Source organism: Nicotiana attenuata, unplaced genomic scaffold (assembly GCF_001879085.1).
Source record: "Nicotiana attenuata strain UT unplaced genomic scaffold, NIATTr2, whole genome shotgun sequence".
NCBI classification, from domain to species: domain Eukaryota; kingdom Viridiplantae; phylum Streptophyta; class Magnoliopsida; order Solanales; family Solanaceae; genus Nicotiana; species Nicotiana attenuata.
In genome coordinates this window covers 14,542-31,171 of record NW_017672337.1, presented here as the reverse complement: position 1 = coordinate 31,171, position 16,630 = coordinate 14,542, and the positions used below count along the sequence as shown (strand labels likewise).

Sequence of the window (16,630 nt, the reverse complement as noted above, 5' to 3'; positions counted from 1 at the left end):
TTATAGTTAATTTAAAATGGTCACCAAATATAAAATGCAAACTACATGCACAACAAAGAGATGCAATGCCCCCAACATCAAGTTCCTCATCCATTAGGGGAGGAAACAGAAGTAACAGTCAGTATGTGCCAGCTGTTCAGCACTTGATGTTTTGAGTGTAGATTGGGTGCCAGCTATAAAAGATCCACACGAAGGGTAGAAGTAGAAGAAATAGATATTTCATTCTAATCGACTCCAGATATGATTGTTTTTGTGTGAAGTATGCCCCTTAGAATCTACTATTTAAATGATTCACATTCTTCTAGCGAGTCTCTGATTGAAACTTTTATTACTCATACCCTGTCTTCTGCCTTGTCTCCTCTAGAAACTCTAATTGACAGATAATTATATTCTTAAGATTCTATTCTTTTAAAGTTTGGTGTTCCAGAATGCCCTTAGTTACTGTTCTAATGACTAGCATGTGAGTTATCTTCATCCCAAGATTGTTGCAAATATCCAGTTTTAAGCAGGTCCTTTAGACAAGGTAGTGTGCAATTACTATCTCCAATTACAAGAAATTAATCACCAAAGACCAAGGTGCTGACTTTAAAGCAGAATGCAACAAGAAAAAGTAAAAGGTTTAAAAGTCATGCAAGATAAGCATTAAGCAGTCAACAAAACCCTACTAGTCTTCAATATCTAGCATCATGTATTGCTAGTCCTTAATTGTTCTTTCCTTACCACCGAATTCTCGCCTGTTTATTCCAGCTACTGGACAGTGGCGGAGCCACCTTAGGCTAAGGGGTGTCAATTGACACTCCTTCGCCGGAGAAATTACACTGTGTAGCCGAGTCAAAACTTTATTTTTATGTATATATACTTTATGTTGAACCCCCTTAACTTCTTCGTGTGTTTACTTCTTTATAGTTTGACACCCCTTAGTGAAATCATTGCCTCTGCTACTGCTACTGGAGTGTAGTTTGAAATATTAATGTCAATATGTTCCACATCAGCATAGTTAACCGCACAGAGATAGTACTGCTTTAGTAGTCAAATTATTGTGCTGCCCTATGCGGCAAACCAAAGTTTATCTTAGAACCAGAAGCATGTACACAAGGTTCCAGTTCGAAACAGAGGCATCACTTGTGATAAACATCATCTGTAGCAAAGTTTTCTTTGCATTCCAGACAAACAAAGATGTTAAAAGAAAATTTATTTTTGCCATACGGCTAGTATATGGGGCCTCCCCACCATTAGTAAAATTATTTACCTTGTCCAAAAAAGGGATATAGTATTTGTCTTGACATTTGGTAGGTAGTGAACAAATTGGCAAAAAGTACTCCCTCTGTTCTGAATTAACAGTCAACCTCCCTCTGGGACATTCTTTAAGATATGTCCACTTCCCTAAAATAAATTTTAACATATACTTTTCAAAAAGAGAAAAAAATTTAAAGTGTGTTTTACCCTCCCAAATTCATTTTACTTTAGCAACAACAACAACAAAACCAGTGTCTTCCCACGGTGTGGGGTCTGGGGAATTCTTTTTACCTTATCAATTTCCTAAAATATACACATACAAAAATAACTTGTTGGCCCACAATTTCCTCCATTTAAAACTGAAAGACAGACTTCCAACTTATCTAAGCTGTTCAGAACAGGAAAAAGAATTCATTCAATATGGGCAAAAGAAAGTAACAAAAGTCATGTACACTAACACGCCAGAGAAACTCTTCAAAAAATGAAAATGAAAACTGACATACCTGAAGCCTATTTGTCAATATGATGTTTGGATACATTGCAGCGACATCAAGGTGATATATGAGGGGACATTCTTCCGTTAAAGGATTATCTCGCAATCTCATTAACTGCAATTAGATAGTTAAGACGCTTATGATTTTAAAAAAAATGGTCTGAGAGGAGATAAAGATTCAGCATACATCTAAAGTTTTTCTCAGATTATTAAGTTACGCAATAAGAGGAAAACAAAAAGGAAATCTCGAACTTCCAAGACAACAAATCCCACTCATGTCGGATATGGCCTTCGGTGCCAGGAGAATACTTGTCAAATCTCTCATGCGGCAGATAAAAGACACATAAAGATGGCTGAATGCCTCAACTCAGCCAAAACTATTAAAAATGAAAAACGAAGGACGCATTACCTTTTCCATAACGGCATTCTTCACTTCATCATAATTTATGACAGATTCCAAATCCATCTTCCCCTCAACTACAATGGCATACTGCAGATCTCTATCAAGGTTGTTGATCAATAGCTGGAGAAGTTGAGAAACTTAATGTTAGTCACTAGTACAATGGAATAGAAGAACCCTCGGAAGTATCAAAAGCTAATTACAATATACACCAAAGATTTTAAAAGGCAAGTCTTCAAAGAATATAGGATGTAGTTAGTGTACACAACAAGAATACAACCAACTCCTGAGTAGTTGATACTAGATAATGAATTATGAGATATCTATTGTACTCTTTGGCCGACTCGCTACCCTGCATTTGTGCTTTAGTCTATTCAAGCGTATGACCTCCTTGCTTAAATGACACAAATTCTTTTTTTGAGATGGAAAAATAAAATTGTTATTTAAGCAAGGAGGTCATACGCTTGGTCATTTAAATGACAAAATTTGTGATTCAAAATAGTAAAATTAACATGTACTCTCATTCCATCTGACATCTTTATAGCCTTTATACATTTTCCAACCACCATTTTCACAACTAACCATCAAACTCGAATCTAATACTTCACAAAAACATTAAACTGCTGAGCTCCATAAAAGGCAACCAAGAACATAAAAATTGGGACGAAAAGAACTTTTATTAGATGTACTCATTATAAGGTTTTATATCAAATAATTTGTAAGGGTGAGAGACAAACAACAACAACAACAACATATCCAGTATAATCCCACAAGTGGGGTCTGGGGAGGGTAAAGTGTACACAGACCTTACCCCTGCCTTTAAGAAGGCAGAGAGGCTGTTTCCGGTAGACCATCGGCTCAGGAAGGGAAAAGGGAAAGGGCAATAACAAGCAAACCGATCTGACAACCGAAGCAAACATACAATTTTAGCACTAGGTAATGCAATAAGAAAACCGAAACAAAGACAACAACAAGTAGAACAGAAGTCTAGGGATACGAAAATACACGAAAGACACTAAGTGGTGTATCAAAGATGTTGTCACAAACAAGGACAACACTTGGCTACCTAACCCATTACCTTTATTCTCAACCTCCACACCTTCCTATTCATAGTCATGTCCTCAGTAAGCTAGAGCAACGCCATATCTCGCCTAATCACCTCTTCTAATTACTTTTTCAGCCTGCCTCTACATCTTTGTTGGCCCTCCAAAGCCAGCCTCTCACACCTCCTCACCGGAGCATCAGTGGCTCTCCTCTTCACATGCCTGAACCATCTAAGTCTCGCCTCCCTCGTCTTGTCCTCCACATGGGTCACACCCAACTTCTCACGGATGACTTGACTTTTAATTTTATCTAACTTGGTATGCTCGCACATCCATCTCAACATCCTCATTTCAATCACCTTCATCTTCTGGTCATGGGAGCGAACCTCCATTTTATCCATCCCGCCCCAATACGGTGTGTGACATCCTCGTCGATCTCCTCATTCCCTTATATAAGAGACCCAAGGTACTTGAAACTTTCTTTCCAAGGGATGACTTGTGAATCAAGCCTCACGTCTTCGTCCACTTCCTGAGACGCGCCACTGAACTTGCACTCCAAGTATTCTGTTTTGATCCTGCTCAATTTGAAACCTTTAGACTCCAGGGTCTATCTCCAAATCTCTAACCTAATTAACACCACATCGCGTCTTGTCAATCAGTACAATGTCATCAGCAAATAACATGCACCACGGCACCTCCCCTTGAATGTGACGCGTCAGCGCGTCGATCGACAGGGCAAACAGAAATGGGCTGAGGGCTAACCCCGGATGCAACTCCATCACAACCAGGAAGTGTTCCAAGTCCCTTCTCACTGTTCTCGTCCGAGTCTTAGCACCATCATACATGTCGTTAATAGCCCTAATGCATGCAACAGGAACACCTCTAGCCTCCAAACATCTCCACATCACCTCCCTCGGCACTTTATCGTAAGTATTCTCTAAGTCGATGAACACCATATGTAAATCCCTCTTCCTCTCTCTATATTGCTCCATCAAACAACATTTTATACTTAACTTATCAGGGACAAACAGTTAACACTACCTCTAATATTCTAACAAATTAACAGTTCACATTCTAAGGAGCGCTTACAAGAAGGGTGATGTTGACAGCCGGAAAATGTTACATTGATGTTTTCTCTGGAATTGTCCTAGTTATTGGAATGCAGCAATAGTCTCTAGCACCTCCTCCTTAATTGTGCTCCAACATTGTGGAAGAAACTAGAGAGCAAGTGTAAAATAATCATGCCCCGAAGACTTCTCGTGCACAGCTATCCACCTTTCCCCTCACCTCATCTTCCTCAAAAGCCCTTTCCAACCACTCTCTCTCTCTTCTCCTCGCCTATTTGGTTGAACATAATCCGCTCAATTTAAGTCTCCAACTCACTTACTGCATATACAAACATTAAAAATGTCATTGTTGTCCCTTTTACCTTCTCCTCTTCGTCAAAAAGCACCGCATCTACTTATAAGGACTCTATAAGCTTCCTTCTTTTATTTACAACCGCTACCCTATGATTGAATTTAGTAACAAAATCCTCCTCCTTTGATCGAAATGCCCTCAATATCTGCCTCAACTAGTCTCTTACGCTAGTGCTACCAAAGCTAGCTCTCACGTTACTTCCTCATTCCTCTCCCTTGCCCTTTCCCTTTACTCAAGCTCCCTCACCCCTTCCACTCTTTCCACCTCCCACAGCTCCCTCATTTTCAGCTCTTCCCTCCCAAAGACATCCTTATTCCATTCCCAATATCCATTTTTAGCATTTTTCAGCTAATTCGCAATGAGGAATGAAGGTGTACATGTGCCTTCATAGCCGCTTCACCACCCATCTACTTTATCTTAGAAATCTGTATATAGTCTGAAAATGTTTTTTACTTAGAGATTCCTGCCAAGGTGATCTTTTACTACCACACGCCACTGCACCATCACCACACAACCGCCACCAACCATCATTTCACAACCACCACTATCGGGCACCACTACCATCACCTGCCACCACGCCAACAGCCTCACCTCCATCACTGTCGTTGGAGCATACTTCATCAAACACAACTTTTTACAGCACTATGTAAATTAAGATTTTCTCTAACACTTCGTAGATATCATACTTAATACTCCCACCGAATTTATGTGGAACTACTTTCCTTTTTAGTTTGTCCCAAAAAGAATTGACATCTTTCTAAATTTAGAAACGATTTAACGTTAAACTTATCATTTTATGCTTAATAAATAGATTTATAGTCGTACAAATGTCTATGGCTTGTTTTACACCACAAGTTGCAAAAGTCTTTCTTTTTTAAACTTCGTACCAGTCAAACTATGTCATACCCATATAATATGGCGGGAGGGAGTAATTATTTTTCTGAATTTTATTTTACTAATTTTTAAATAAAGATAAATATATACATTCATAGGATGAGAAAACAAAGATTCTTAATTATCCCGTGTTTAGATTTAGAGATAATATGATATGTATTCAGATTCATACATCTTAATCTTCAAAAAACGATAACTTAGTCTACTCTAAGCATGATCTTAAAGTTTGTATGCTTAGCTTCGTTTAAAGTAAAGCTCAACAAAGACATTTTCTTCAAAGAAACAACCCAGGCAACAGAGTCCAAGCTAATGTTAGTTCATCCTTAACATAGAGTAGTAATCTGCTAGACTAGATGGAAATATATTCACGTCATTATGATATTTTGTTATGTTTGTCAAGAGGCAGTTGGAGAGCAAATATATTATTCCCTTCAAAGTCAATATTCATGAAAATATAATCAACAGACATCCATATATTAAGCCAAGGCTTCATGCTTAGTGCCAAAAAGTTTATAGTATTATCAAATAGGAGTAGATGGTTTGAGGAGGAACAACTCCTCTATTCCTTTGTCCCGAAATAGATTACCTACTTCAATATCCGTGGAGGATTAACAGAAAAAAGAAAGCTTACATAGAGTGTTATATTAGTAAAAGAAGTGATTATAGTAATATTTTAAAATGGTGAAGAAATATAGTATCTAGTAGAATAGGTCATAAAGTCGTAGTGGCATAAATTTTTCTAATCTGGAGGAAGAGAAATCTTTACAACATGGTTTACCTCATAGGCAGACGGGTCGAGCTTAAAACTAGTTGGAAGGTCGGATCTGAATACACCACTTTCTAGGCATTCCACATGACCACCAATATAAGTCTCACTCTCAAGGAGTTGACTACCATAAAACTTCTCTGGATCAGACTGGTGCTTGTTTGGACAGATAACATTTGCCTTATAAGCCTGCACGAACGAGAAATGCAGAAGAAAACCAAAACAAGACCGTTACCATGCAGATGAAAAGCAGAATGCATGAGTAGGGATTTTCTTTGTCCTCTTTTCCAAGTCAAATGAATTCAAACACTGAAGAGGCACCAACTATGAAACTAAAAATCATAAACAAGGAACTAACAGAGAACCAGAAAAGAAATCAGGAAAAGGCTTCTAAAGGCCATCTACCTGGACCATAAGAAGCATTTCACACAAAGTCCCACTTCCTTTGCGTAAGACTTCATCTGGCGGCATAGGTATTATGGTTGCAAGGGAGAAAATGAAGGGATGAACATAAGTCATATACAAGTAGTAAGTTGAAACAGCATCTGAAACAGAATATGAAGCCATCATCTGCAAAACCATTCAAACAAACAAGTGTTAGGTTATCTAGACTGTACGTCCTCCAGCAAATGAAGTGCAAAAGACACGAATGTATTCCACTTCTCTATATGTTTCTCCTTTATCAGATTAAGCACTCATATATTTCTCAGCAAATCACAATTGTTTGAGGGGAAGAAATAGTAATTATAGATTTATAGTATTAGCCAGAATGGAAATCAGGGTTACACAAGCACAATTGTGGAATGAGCTCTACTCTTGGCCGCTAATTCCATGGATGAATACTCCAAAAGAATTGGCAACCCAAACAGAAGTTCATATTAGGAATCTACTAAGGTCAATTCTTTATATATTCTGGCTATGCATCTTAATAGTGGTACTGAAAGAGTGCTGACGAAGCAAATTAAGACATTTGTAAGAATTCCAAAATGCTATCGAGAGAAGACAAATGGATCACAACCCTCAAATCAGAGAGGGTAATTTGGCTACCACATGCAACCAGAGAAATTAATCCTCAAATTCTACCATGAAATGTGCAAAAATGGGGCAGATATTACAAAGTAACAGTGATGACTTGGAAGTAAATAAACATCCCTTTTAACGGTGAGCAGTCTTTGGACTAGAGAAAAGTTCAAAGGCATGCATTGATGCAGCAGGGAAACTAAATGGACTTGCAAGCTAAAGCTCATACATAAGTCTTGGATCTGGTCGAGCTACTGGTATAGTCAAATGAACATTTGATGAAGATTGTGAAATCCATATATAATGGAAGCTATACACATATTTTCCATCATAAATTGTCAAGCAGGAGCTCGGGTCTGTATATCAATCATAAGTCTTAGCACTTTTATAGCAAAAGATCATCTTTTAAGTTAACTTATTAAGACAAACCAATTTTAAGTAGCTCATACCTGCGGTTTTTCCATTGCAAAGCGAACCATATCCTCAGGATTAACTTCTAGAGGATCGTAACCCAACTTGGCCTTCGTAACAGCCTGAGTTAGAAGTGGAATATGGCAATAGTTACATCGGAGATCACAATGCCGAGTCAGATATAGTTACAATATAAAAGTTTATCCAAATATGCTGGAATTTCATGAGCAAAAGAAAATGAAGCGATTTCTTTGGATTTCCAAAAAATTATCCTCAAAAGGAAGTACTGTAGGAACCTATGTAATTCTGAAGAAGCAAAAAGAAATGTAATCTGATTATAGAGGGAATAACCACCTTCCAGCCCAACGTGAATCTTTCCAAGCATATAAATTTCAAGCGTAGCTAAGCAGATAATGAAAGAAGAGAAATACTTTCAGCAGATTTGAGCTCTTTAGGCAAAAAATATGTGGAATTTCACAGAAAATATTAAAGTTTAGTATTACTTTATCAACCAGCAGCCCTAAAAAAGCAGAGAAATAGTGTGAAGACAAGAAAGATCTTACTGGAATACATGAAATCTTCAGTAAAAGGTAAAATCACAAGGAATCGGGGAAAAAGAAGAATAAGAGAGCATAAGCAATAAAAATACCAAAAGAAGTTATGAAATACACCTTCAGACCCTGACTTCCTTGAGGAAGATAACTATCACGTTTGACCCAAGCAAAACAATCCAGATGGCAAGCAAATTTAGCACGGCATTCCCCTTGATTCTTGTCACAAGAAAATCCAAGCTCCTGCAGCTCAAAAGAGGGGCAGTGATAAATTAAAAAGAATTTGTGTGTATCATGGGTGTAAGCCAGAAATGAGAAACTACAAAACATAAAAGCAAAGAAACGAAAATAATACTAATTTCGAAAATGACGATTTTACAAGTTATTCTCAACAACATAACACAACAAGAACCTGAAACCTTTATGAACTACATGATTGTTGGAATTACAGCAATAAGCTGCAAGAGTTCAGAGAAAAATCAGAAAACAAAAGATTTTTTGGCAGCATTGGTATACTGAGCCAAAAGGTACTTGTCTAATGCCTCAGAAAAGGAAACAATTCATATATCTTTGCCCCTAGACACAGACAAATTATATTATTGTGAAGTTGATATGGGATAGAGAGCAATGTTAGATATTCAATTAGGTGCTTCGGGAAAATTTTCTTAACTTTATTAAACAGTCATATTATTTAGATATTGACAGGAACAAAAATAACAAAGTAGCATCATTCCAGAGAACCATTCATAAAAAGGAAAAGAGAGAAAAAATGCTCAAAGATAAATTACTCGAGAGGACTAACATAAAACAGTCTAAGAGTAATGAGCTACATACATCCTTCATACTCAAGCCAAAATGAGTTGCTCTTGTCTCCAAAAATGGCCAATCAAAGAAGTCACCATTATATGTTACATAGATGCCGGGTTTCACCACTTGCATATGTGCAAACCAGTGTCTAAGGAGCCCTTCCTGTGACAAAAATAATGTTGTACAATAGTGGAATTGTGATTCTAAATCGCAAAGATATACATTGTACAAAGTTGCAGATAATGCCATTACCTCATTTTTCACATTTGTTACTTTAAAGTGCCCTTCATACTCTGGTTTTGGGGTGTACTCTATATCCTCTATATCTTCCGCAACACACTAAAAATTCAGAAGAACTAGTTCTTTTTAAGGTATCAGAACAAATAGGTTATAATTGCATAAAGTAATAATCAATCTACATATCCAAAATAAATAAGCATATTTCTTTTAGACATGTTACTTAGGGAGCCGCTCCAGAGAGGAATCACATTAACAACAACCAGCTATATAATCTATGCTAAGACCCTAAATGGACAAACACAGTGAAGAAGACCTGAAGAAATCATGTAGATCATGAAGCCTATCACTAATAACTTCTCAGATTCTTATAATGGGCAGGAAAACAAAATCCACAAAACTTAGTTAGAATTAGAAAATAAATGTAAGTTTACATAAACGCAGTACAGAATGAGAACCTCTCTGTTAATAATGAGATAGCCTTGGCCATCAACCATGTATGAGATCATCATTACGGAATCATATTCGGCGTCAGGAAACTTAAGAGGAAGCTTCGTTGTTTCGATATCAAAGGCACAGACATGAACTTCAGCTCGCTGCAAGAGATCCGTCCTCTTCTCTAACATAACCCCAGAACTAGATACACTAACATCGTACCACTGGCCACATCTAACATCTAATAAATATAAATCTCAACGTTAAGATCAGAGCACATAAAACAGTTAATCCAAAAATTACAAAAGTGTTGACCAAGAGACTTCAGAAAAATGAACAACATTGGAAAGGACATCACCGTTGTCAATAGCATAGCGAACATGGTACGGGACATCATATTCACGTAGATCAGTGATATAATCTATAAAATCTTGACTTCGCTGCTTGCTGCATGTCAGGAAACAATCACCTCAAGATTGACGTACCACCATAATAAAACGTAAATGAAATGATTGGTGTCATTTAATAAGGAAATGTAAAACTTTTGAAAACAACTGATAATCATTCAAAAGGTATGTGAACTTCGTTATGTATTTAACAAATGTACATTTATGGCTAATAGATATTATTTCAGAATATCAGAGAGTACCTTTTCCCTGTCAGTATAGATTCATATGCTTCTATGGTATCAAACTTCGTTTGGTTTCTCTCAACAATATGTGTTAGATCCCTCTTCACGTGCATCAACTGTTGGACAGTATCAAATGATATTTTTAAATACAATCTGCGTAGGCCAGATAGATGGTTTTTCTGAAAAAAGACAAAAAAATCATCAGAAGAGATACTGAAGGCATAAAAATAAACAGTGTAGGTATGAACCAGAACAAACAGTAAACAGATGTCGAAATTTTTAACAACAATGTAGAAGTTTCAATAGCTAGAAATTTTTTCACCACAGGATCAATACTAAACCTGGCTGTTTAACCTGTCCTCGTGATGTGCCATTTAACATTTTTTTGTGACTATGTCTGGAGCAATACAACGTAGATACACAGACCTTACAAGTGCAATTCACTCTAGATCTACTTCTTACTTGAGCCATATGCCGACCTACTTTCCCTGCTTACTGAACCATATTAAGAACTATCCAGCTATTTAAAGTTTCCTTGAGATTAGACAACTCTAAATTTTATACATTTGTAATCCATGGAGAAAAGTTGAGCTTGTAAGCTAGTAGAAATGCAGCTAAAGGCTGACACCTAATTCTAAACCTCCTGCAAAATCTCAGCAGCTCAAAAATGTAGGACATTGCTATGTGTTTCAAGCTTTCTTGAAAAGGAAGCACACTAATATATGGGATAAAAGTTAAATTAAGTTCATTAACAGTTTAAAGACAACTTATATACATCTCCATGCAGTTGCATCCAAGGGTGTGGCCTAGTGGTCAATGAAGTGGATTGAGTACCATGAAGTCTCAGGTTCAAATCCCAACAGAGGCAAAAACACTAGGTAATTTCTTCCAATCTGTTCAAACCTTGGTGGACAGAGTTACCCGGCGACCTATGTTAGTGGGAGGTAACAAGTATCCCATGGAATTAGTCCAGGTGAGTGCAAGCTGGCCAGACACTGTGGTGATCAAAATATATATACATCTCCATGTAGTTGCCCCTTGTACACCCTTCTTTATTTGTGGTAGAAAAATCAGTGCCACCAACTTTCTTTCATTAAATAAAAAGAAAGCAGGGAAAGCTAGAATATAAGTTCCTTTTTAGTGTTTTCTTTTTAAGGATAAGGTGAAGATTTTATCAAAACAGTATCAGCTTGATACTGTGTAAATACAGAGATAGTGCCGGCTTAAAAACATTAAAATCCTACACAGTCTAGCGTGTCCAGCGTGTTATGTAAATTCATGACAACATTTTCATCTTTCCAATGGTACAAATAATGCAAACAACGACATTTCACAGACTGCAGCTGCTCCTTCTTGCCTTCAAAACACCTCTTATTTCTTTCTTTCCATACAGTGTAATAAGTTATTTCTCATGCTTATTTCACCATAGATAACGTAAATGGTTTCATTAAATTCCTTGTTAAGTTGTTTCCTCTTACCTAGTAAATCAGAAAGGAAATACCAAGTGGAGGGTGAAGGGGGTAAATTATTTTCTAACACCTCTCTAACAGTGTTAGTTTGAGCATGTTTTTTTATTGTTAAATGTTCTATATTGATTTCAGCAGCAAGAATGTCCTGTAGCCTGTGAGATAATTACAAGGGGGGCTGCATACAATTGTGTACTGAGCTCAAAAAGTCCAACAGTTTGAGCATGTTTTACAAGCTTAAACACATAACAACATAAAACACCGCATTTTTTCTGTGGTTCCAGTTCCCTAAATCTATATACATCTCCAGACTCCAGTTTGCCACGTCGTGACTAGACATGTGACCTATTTTCTCTAGTGCATAGCATTCAAACAATGATGACTCCGCTGACAAAATATTCTAGTAACAGGAAATAGGAAGTGTATAGAATGCAAAATCAAGTTATGGGCCAGCTGCATTTCTGGGCGCACTTTACCCATCCAATAGATCTTTTTATTTTGTGGGGAGGGGGGGATCCCACTCATATACACTACACTCCATCAACATGGAACTGTTGAAAGTGAGAGCACTCGTGAAACAAGCGAATCCTAACTTTGATGCTGAGAGACTTACAAGATCAAGATCCTCTTTCTCTAAAATTTCAATGTCTGCAATTTGAGATTCATATCGCCTTCTCAAATATGCTTCCACATCCATTTCCATTTTATCCTGTCAAACAAAAGCACAACCATCAACAAAAATATGAAATGTGCACCAGAAAAAAAAAGAGCTCCTTCCTCTCTTTGAGTATAGAAAGCTAAATCATTTCACAAGAAAAATCACTGACCTTTGTTGCCACGTAAAAATATGGCCTGAATTTATACTTCGCTTTGAATGTTGAACCATCCTTCAATCAAAAATTCCCACATAAAACCCCACAGACATTAATAATTCATTTTTTCCTTTCTCAGATCAATAAACAAACACCATCAGTAAGAATATTCTATCAATAACTCACAAAAAATAACGTTTTCTTTTTTTCACATAAATAATCAACAAAATCACAGTATAATTTTTACCTGACAAACGAAATAAAGATCGACGCAACTGTACACTTTGCGGGTCTCCTGATCCTCCCATGAAGACTACAAAATTGAATCAGAAAACATAAAGAATTAAAATTCATTTATTCATTAAAATTTCCAAAAAAAAAAAAAAAAAGAGGTAAAATTTGAGGTGCAGTAGTACAGAGGCCAGAGTGAGAAGCCAGCCGAGTCGTTTATCTCCTTCGGTGAAAACATCGAATCCGAGCTTGCATTCGAGTTGTTCTTCGGAGCTAAGGATGAGTTTCTGCTTCTTTGAAATCCTCGTGGTGTCTCGCCAGTCCCGGCGCCTATTATCTCCACCGCCGTTCATCCTTTTTACGATGTGAACGCCGGCGAGTAAGGTATAGCTATTTGAGCTGGGGAAGGGATTGAAATCGGAAGTTGGATATAGAGTTCGGTTTTTCTGATGAGTGTCTTAGGGTCTGGAAAGAGGCTGAAACGAGGGAGCAAGGGAGGGGGGAGTTGAGAGGGGGTTGCTCTTTCCCGCGCTTTCTTTTTTCTATTATTTTATTGAGATCTGAAATGACAATGGTGCCCAGTGTCTTCTTTATGTGAATTCTACTTTAAACCATTTGGGTTTGGTTACCCATCATAAGATTTTTTACATCTTGGTATCGAAATAATATAGTGCATACAAAAATTAATTAATAAAAAGAATTTTCATGAGGATAAATAAGGCATAGAAGCGTTTTAACTACTAGGTGCATTGCATCCCAGCGTGCAGTTCTCTGTCTGTTAAATGCTTTGAGCTAATAATTTTGTTGTGTGTGAATAAAGTTAGGTTATGTTTTAGGTGGTTGGTTTTGTGGTATTTTGGCTTCTCATACATACTTCGCTCGATCAAAGGGAAAGGTTTCAATGGTCTCTGAAGGTAATCTTCTGATTGTTAATCTCGAGGACAGCCCGGCACGGGCTATTTCGCCGCCAGAGTAAGCTGCGGTTAAAAAGAACAGAATGTTATGCCTCCGCGTGCTGGAAATGTGGGATGCTTGGTCTAACAGGAAAGAACCGACAAGTGTTATACCTGAATTTCCTAAGTTGATTCCTATACCGGGCGAGGCCACTAACATCCATATGACCAAGTTGTTCATCCCATATGGATACATGTCTATGCCGACTAATGGTCCTAGAATGCATCCTGTGATTCTCCCTTAGGCGCCGGTCTCAAGGGCACCGTCGGTAGTGTTCTTTGCAGCACTCGTCTTCACCATATCACAATCAAATATACTCAAGGGGTACACTCAGCTTCCAACTGTCACATTCCAAGGTCCACAGTTTCCATCGAAAATTACATACGTCGACCCAGATTCATTTACTCAACCTCCGCAATATGACTTCCCAGCTGAACAAGAAAGAGTTGTTAAGAATACCGAGCAGGAAGAAATGGCTCAGAAGATGAAGAGTCTGGAGCAAAGCCTAAAAAAATATGCAAGGCCTAAGCGGCCAGAAGAGTGTGTCCTACTTTGATCTTTTATGTTCCCTCACGTGCACTTTCCGGCTCGCTTTAAGACCCTAAGTTTGAAAACTACGACGGGCACGGAGACCCGATCACTCATCTAAAATGGTATTGCAACCAGTTGAGGGGCGCTGATAACTGTGATTTTAACACGTTTTATGCCCATACTTGCCTATGCCTTATGTATGAATTGTCATGAAATAGACTCAGAATGCTTACAAAGTGCGCTTGATTGCAGATTTGAGCGACAAGATGACGAAAGTCAAGAACCAGCTCGCAACGGAGTGAAACCTGCTCAAGTATCAAAAATCATTGAAGTAGGGACAGGAGGACCTAGCGCGGACCGCACTGATATGTTGCGCGGCCGCGCTAGGAGATTCAGAGAGCACCCATTTCAGGAGTCTCCAAGCGCGGTCAGCGCTCATTTCTACGCGGTCAGCGCTGGTGTCTACGCGGTCGCGCTTCAATGTTGTGCGGTCCGCGCTCCTTAGCCTGTGCGGCCGCGCTACTTCTTTGTGCGGTCCGCGTCCCCAGTTCCAGAAGTGAATGATAGAAGGCCAAGACCCCTACGCGGCCGCACTGCATTTATGCGCGGTCCGCGCCAGCCCCGCAGGGGTATTTTTGTCCGATTTTTCTGACATAGTATAAATAGAATATTTTATTATTTCTAGGTTAAGTTTTAGACATCAGATAGCAGCAGCACTCGTGAGATTCAAGTTTTAGCCTATTTTGGGCATTTTAATCTTGTTTTAACGTGAATTCGTGTAGATTAGCTTCCTAGTTAATTATTATGTTGATTTTGTCTACTTCTTCTTTAATTTCTGTTGCTATTATGGCTAGCTAAACCCATTAGCTAGGGTTGTGGCTCAACCCTAGTGTGGGTAATTAATGGGTGTGATTGTTTAGTGCTTGAATGATGTTGGGTGTTTGATATTTGGGTTGATTTTATGTTTTAACTAGGATTTGGTGGTTGCAAACACTAAGTCTAGCTTAGTGAGTCTTGACTCTTCTTGAGAAAGAGTGTCTATGACTCCAAAGTTAACCCAACAAGGAATTGGGATGGAGCCATGAGAATGGTAGTCCCAATTAACGGGTAAGACCTCGAGAGAGTGATTACCCAACTTGAACCCTAAGTTGCTTGGTTTGTTAGCCTACCCAATTGGTCTCGAGAGAGTCAATTGGGCAAAATCACTCTTTCTATCGAGAGGTGTGAGAGTGAGTGCTATCGTGCAACGGTTATATCATAAGCCCCATAATCATCATTCTCGTATTAGGAATCTCGACCCGTTAGTTGACCACCTAGGTAAATGCCACGACCTTAGTGCCTTTCTCTATCTTGCATACAATCTAGATTAAATCTCTTCGCATAATTTAGTTATAATTAGTAGTTGTTAAATTGTAGTTGATAATCACAAAAACCCAAAAATGATAGAAGATCAATTAGAAGCAAACACGCAATTCTAGGCTAAACAAATATCCAACTCCCTTTCTAGCTCCCTGTGGAAATTGACCCCGATACCACTATTGGGTAAAAGTATTAGCGCCCACTCTTCCAAAGGTTGAGTCCGCTGCGACCTAATCACTTTTTGGCGCCGTTGCCGGGGAGCTTACGGTGTTGACTATTTGTGTAGCTAGTTTTGTGTTTTGCTTCTCTTTCCTTCTTTTTACTAATTTTGTTTGTGTTGATCCATCAGGTACACATGGCTCTAAACGGAAATGACCCTCTTGGCAATGCCTTGGCGGGGGAGGAGGTTGAAGATGTTGAGCAAGATGAGCTTCCGGTACCTCAAGTACCACGGCGAGGTCGAAATGCCAATGCTAATGTACATGACAACAATCCTATTCCAGACCCTCCTCCGCCACCGCCAAGAGCGGTCCCAAGAGTTCTTCCTAATCAAGGGTACGCAAGTGCCATCGTTCCTCCCCGAATCCGGGCGGGGAACTTTCAAATCACAAATGTCATGTTGACCTTGCTCGAGCAAAGGGGATATTTTACGGGCGCCTCCGACCAAAATGCATACAAGCACTTGAAGGGGTTCGTAGATACTTGCTGGGGCAGCAAACAAACAAACGTGTCAGAGGATGCGTTGAGATTGAGGCTTTTCCCGTTTTCTCTTCGGGGCAAAGCGTTGGACTGGTTAGAAAGGTTACCAAATCATTCTATCACCACATGGGATGAATTGGCGGACAAATTTATTGCCAAGTTCTTTTCTCCAAGTCATATGGCGGCTCTTCGGGATGAGATTCTAGCCTTTAAGCAAATGCCAACGGAACCATTG

At 38.6% G+C, this 16,630-nt stretch overlaps 1 protein-coding gene across 1 annotated transcript in view; it reads right to left on the bottom strand.

The window, feature by feature from the left end:
- LOC109212813 (DNA polymerase epsilon catalytic subunit A-like) overlaps nucleotides 1–13,351 on the bottom strand; it is a 39,100-nt gene extending 25,749 nt beyond the window's left edge. The window contains exons 1-15 of the mRNA XM_019376497.1: nucleotides 13,038–13,351; nucleotides 12,869–12,934; nucleotides 12,637–12,696; nucleotides 12,423–12,518; nucleotides 10,362–10,522; nucleotides 10,071–10,159; nucleotides 9,736–9,953; nucleotides 9,293–9,379; nucleotides 9,068–9,202; nucleotides 8,354–8,476; nucleotides 7,721–7,804; nucleotides 6,657–6,821; nucleotides 6,264–6,440; nucleotides 2,139–2,252; nucleotides 1,740–1,844 (exon numbers count right to left, since the gene is read on the bottom strand). Coding sequence (XP_019232042.1) covers nucleotides 1,740–1,844; nucleotides 2,139–2,252; nucleotides 6,264–6,440; nucleotides 6,657–6,821; nucleotides 7,721–7,804; nucleotides 8,354–8,476; nucleotides 9,068–9,202; nucleotides 9,293–9,379; nucleotides 9,736–9,953; nucleotides 10,071–10,159; nucleotides 10,362–10,522; nucleotides 12,423–12,518; nucleotides 12,637–12,696; nucleotides 12,869–12,934; nucleotides 13,038–13,205 — 1,848 coding nt within the window. The 5' untranslated portion in view covers nucleotides 13,206–13,351. The remainder of the gene's footprint in view (nucleotides 1–1,739; nucleotides 1,845–2,138; nucleotides 2,253–6,263; nucleotides 6,441–6,656; nucleotides 6,822–7,720; nucleotides 7,805–8,353; nucleotides 8,477–9,067; nucleotides 9,203–9,292; nucleotides 9,380–9,735; nucleotides 9,954–10,070; nucleotides 10,160–10,361; nucleotides 10,523–12,422; nucleotides 12,519–12,636; nucleotides 12,697–12,868; nucleotides 12,935–13,037) is intronic.
- Between the last annotated feature and the right edge of the window lie 3,279 nt (nucleotides 13,352–16,630).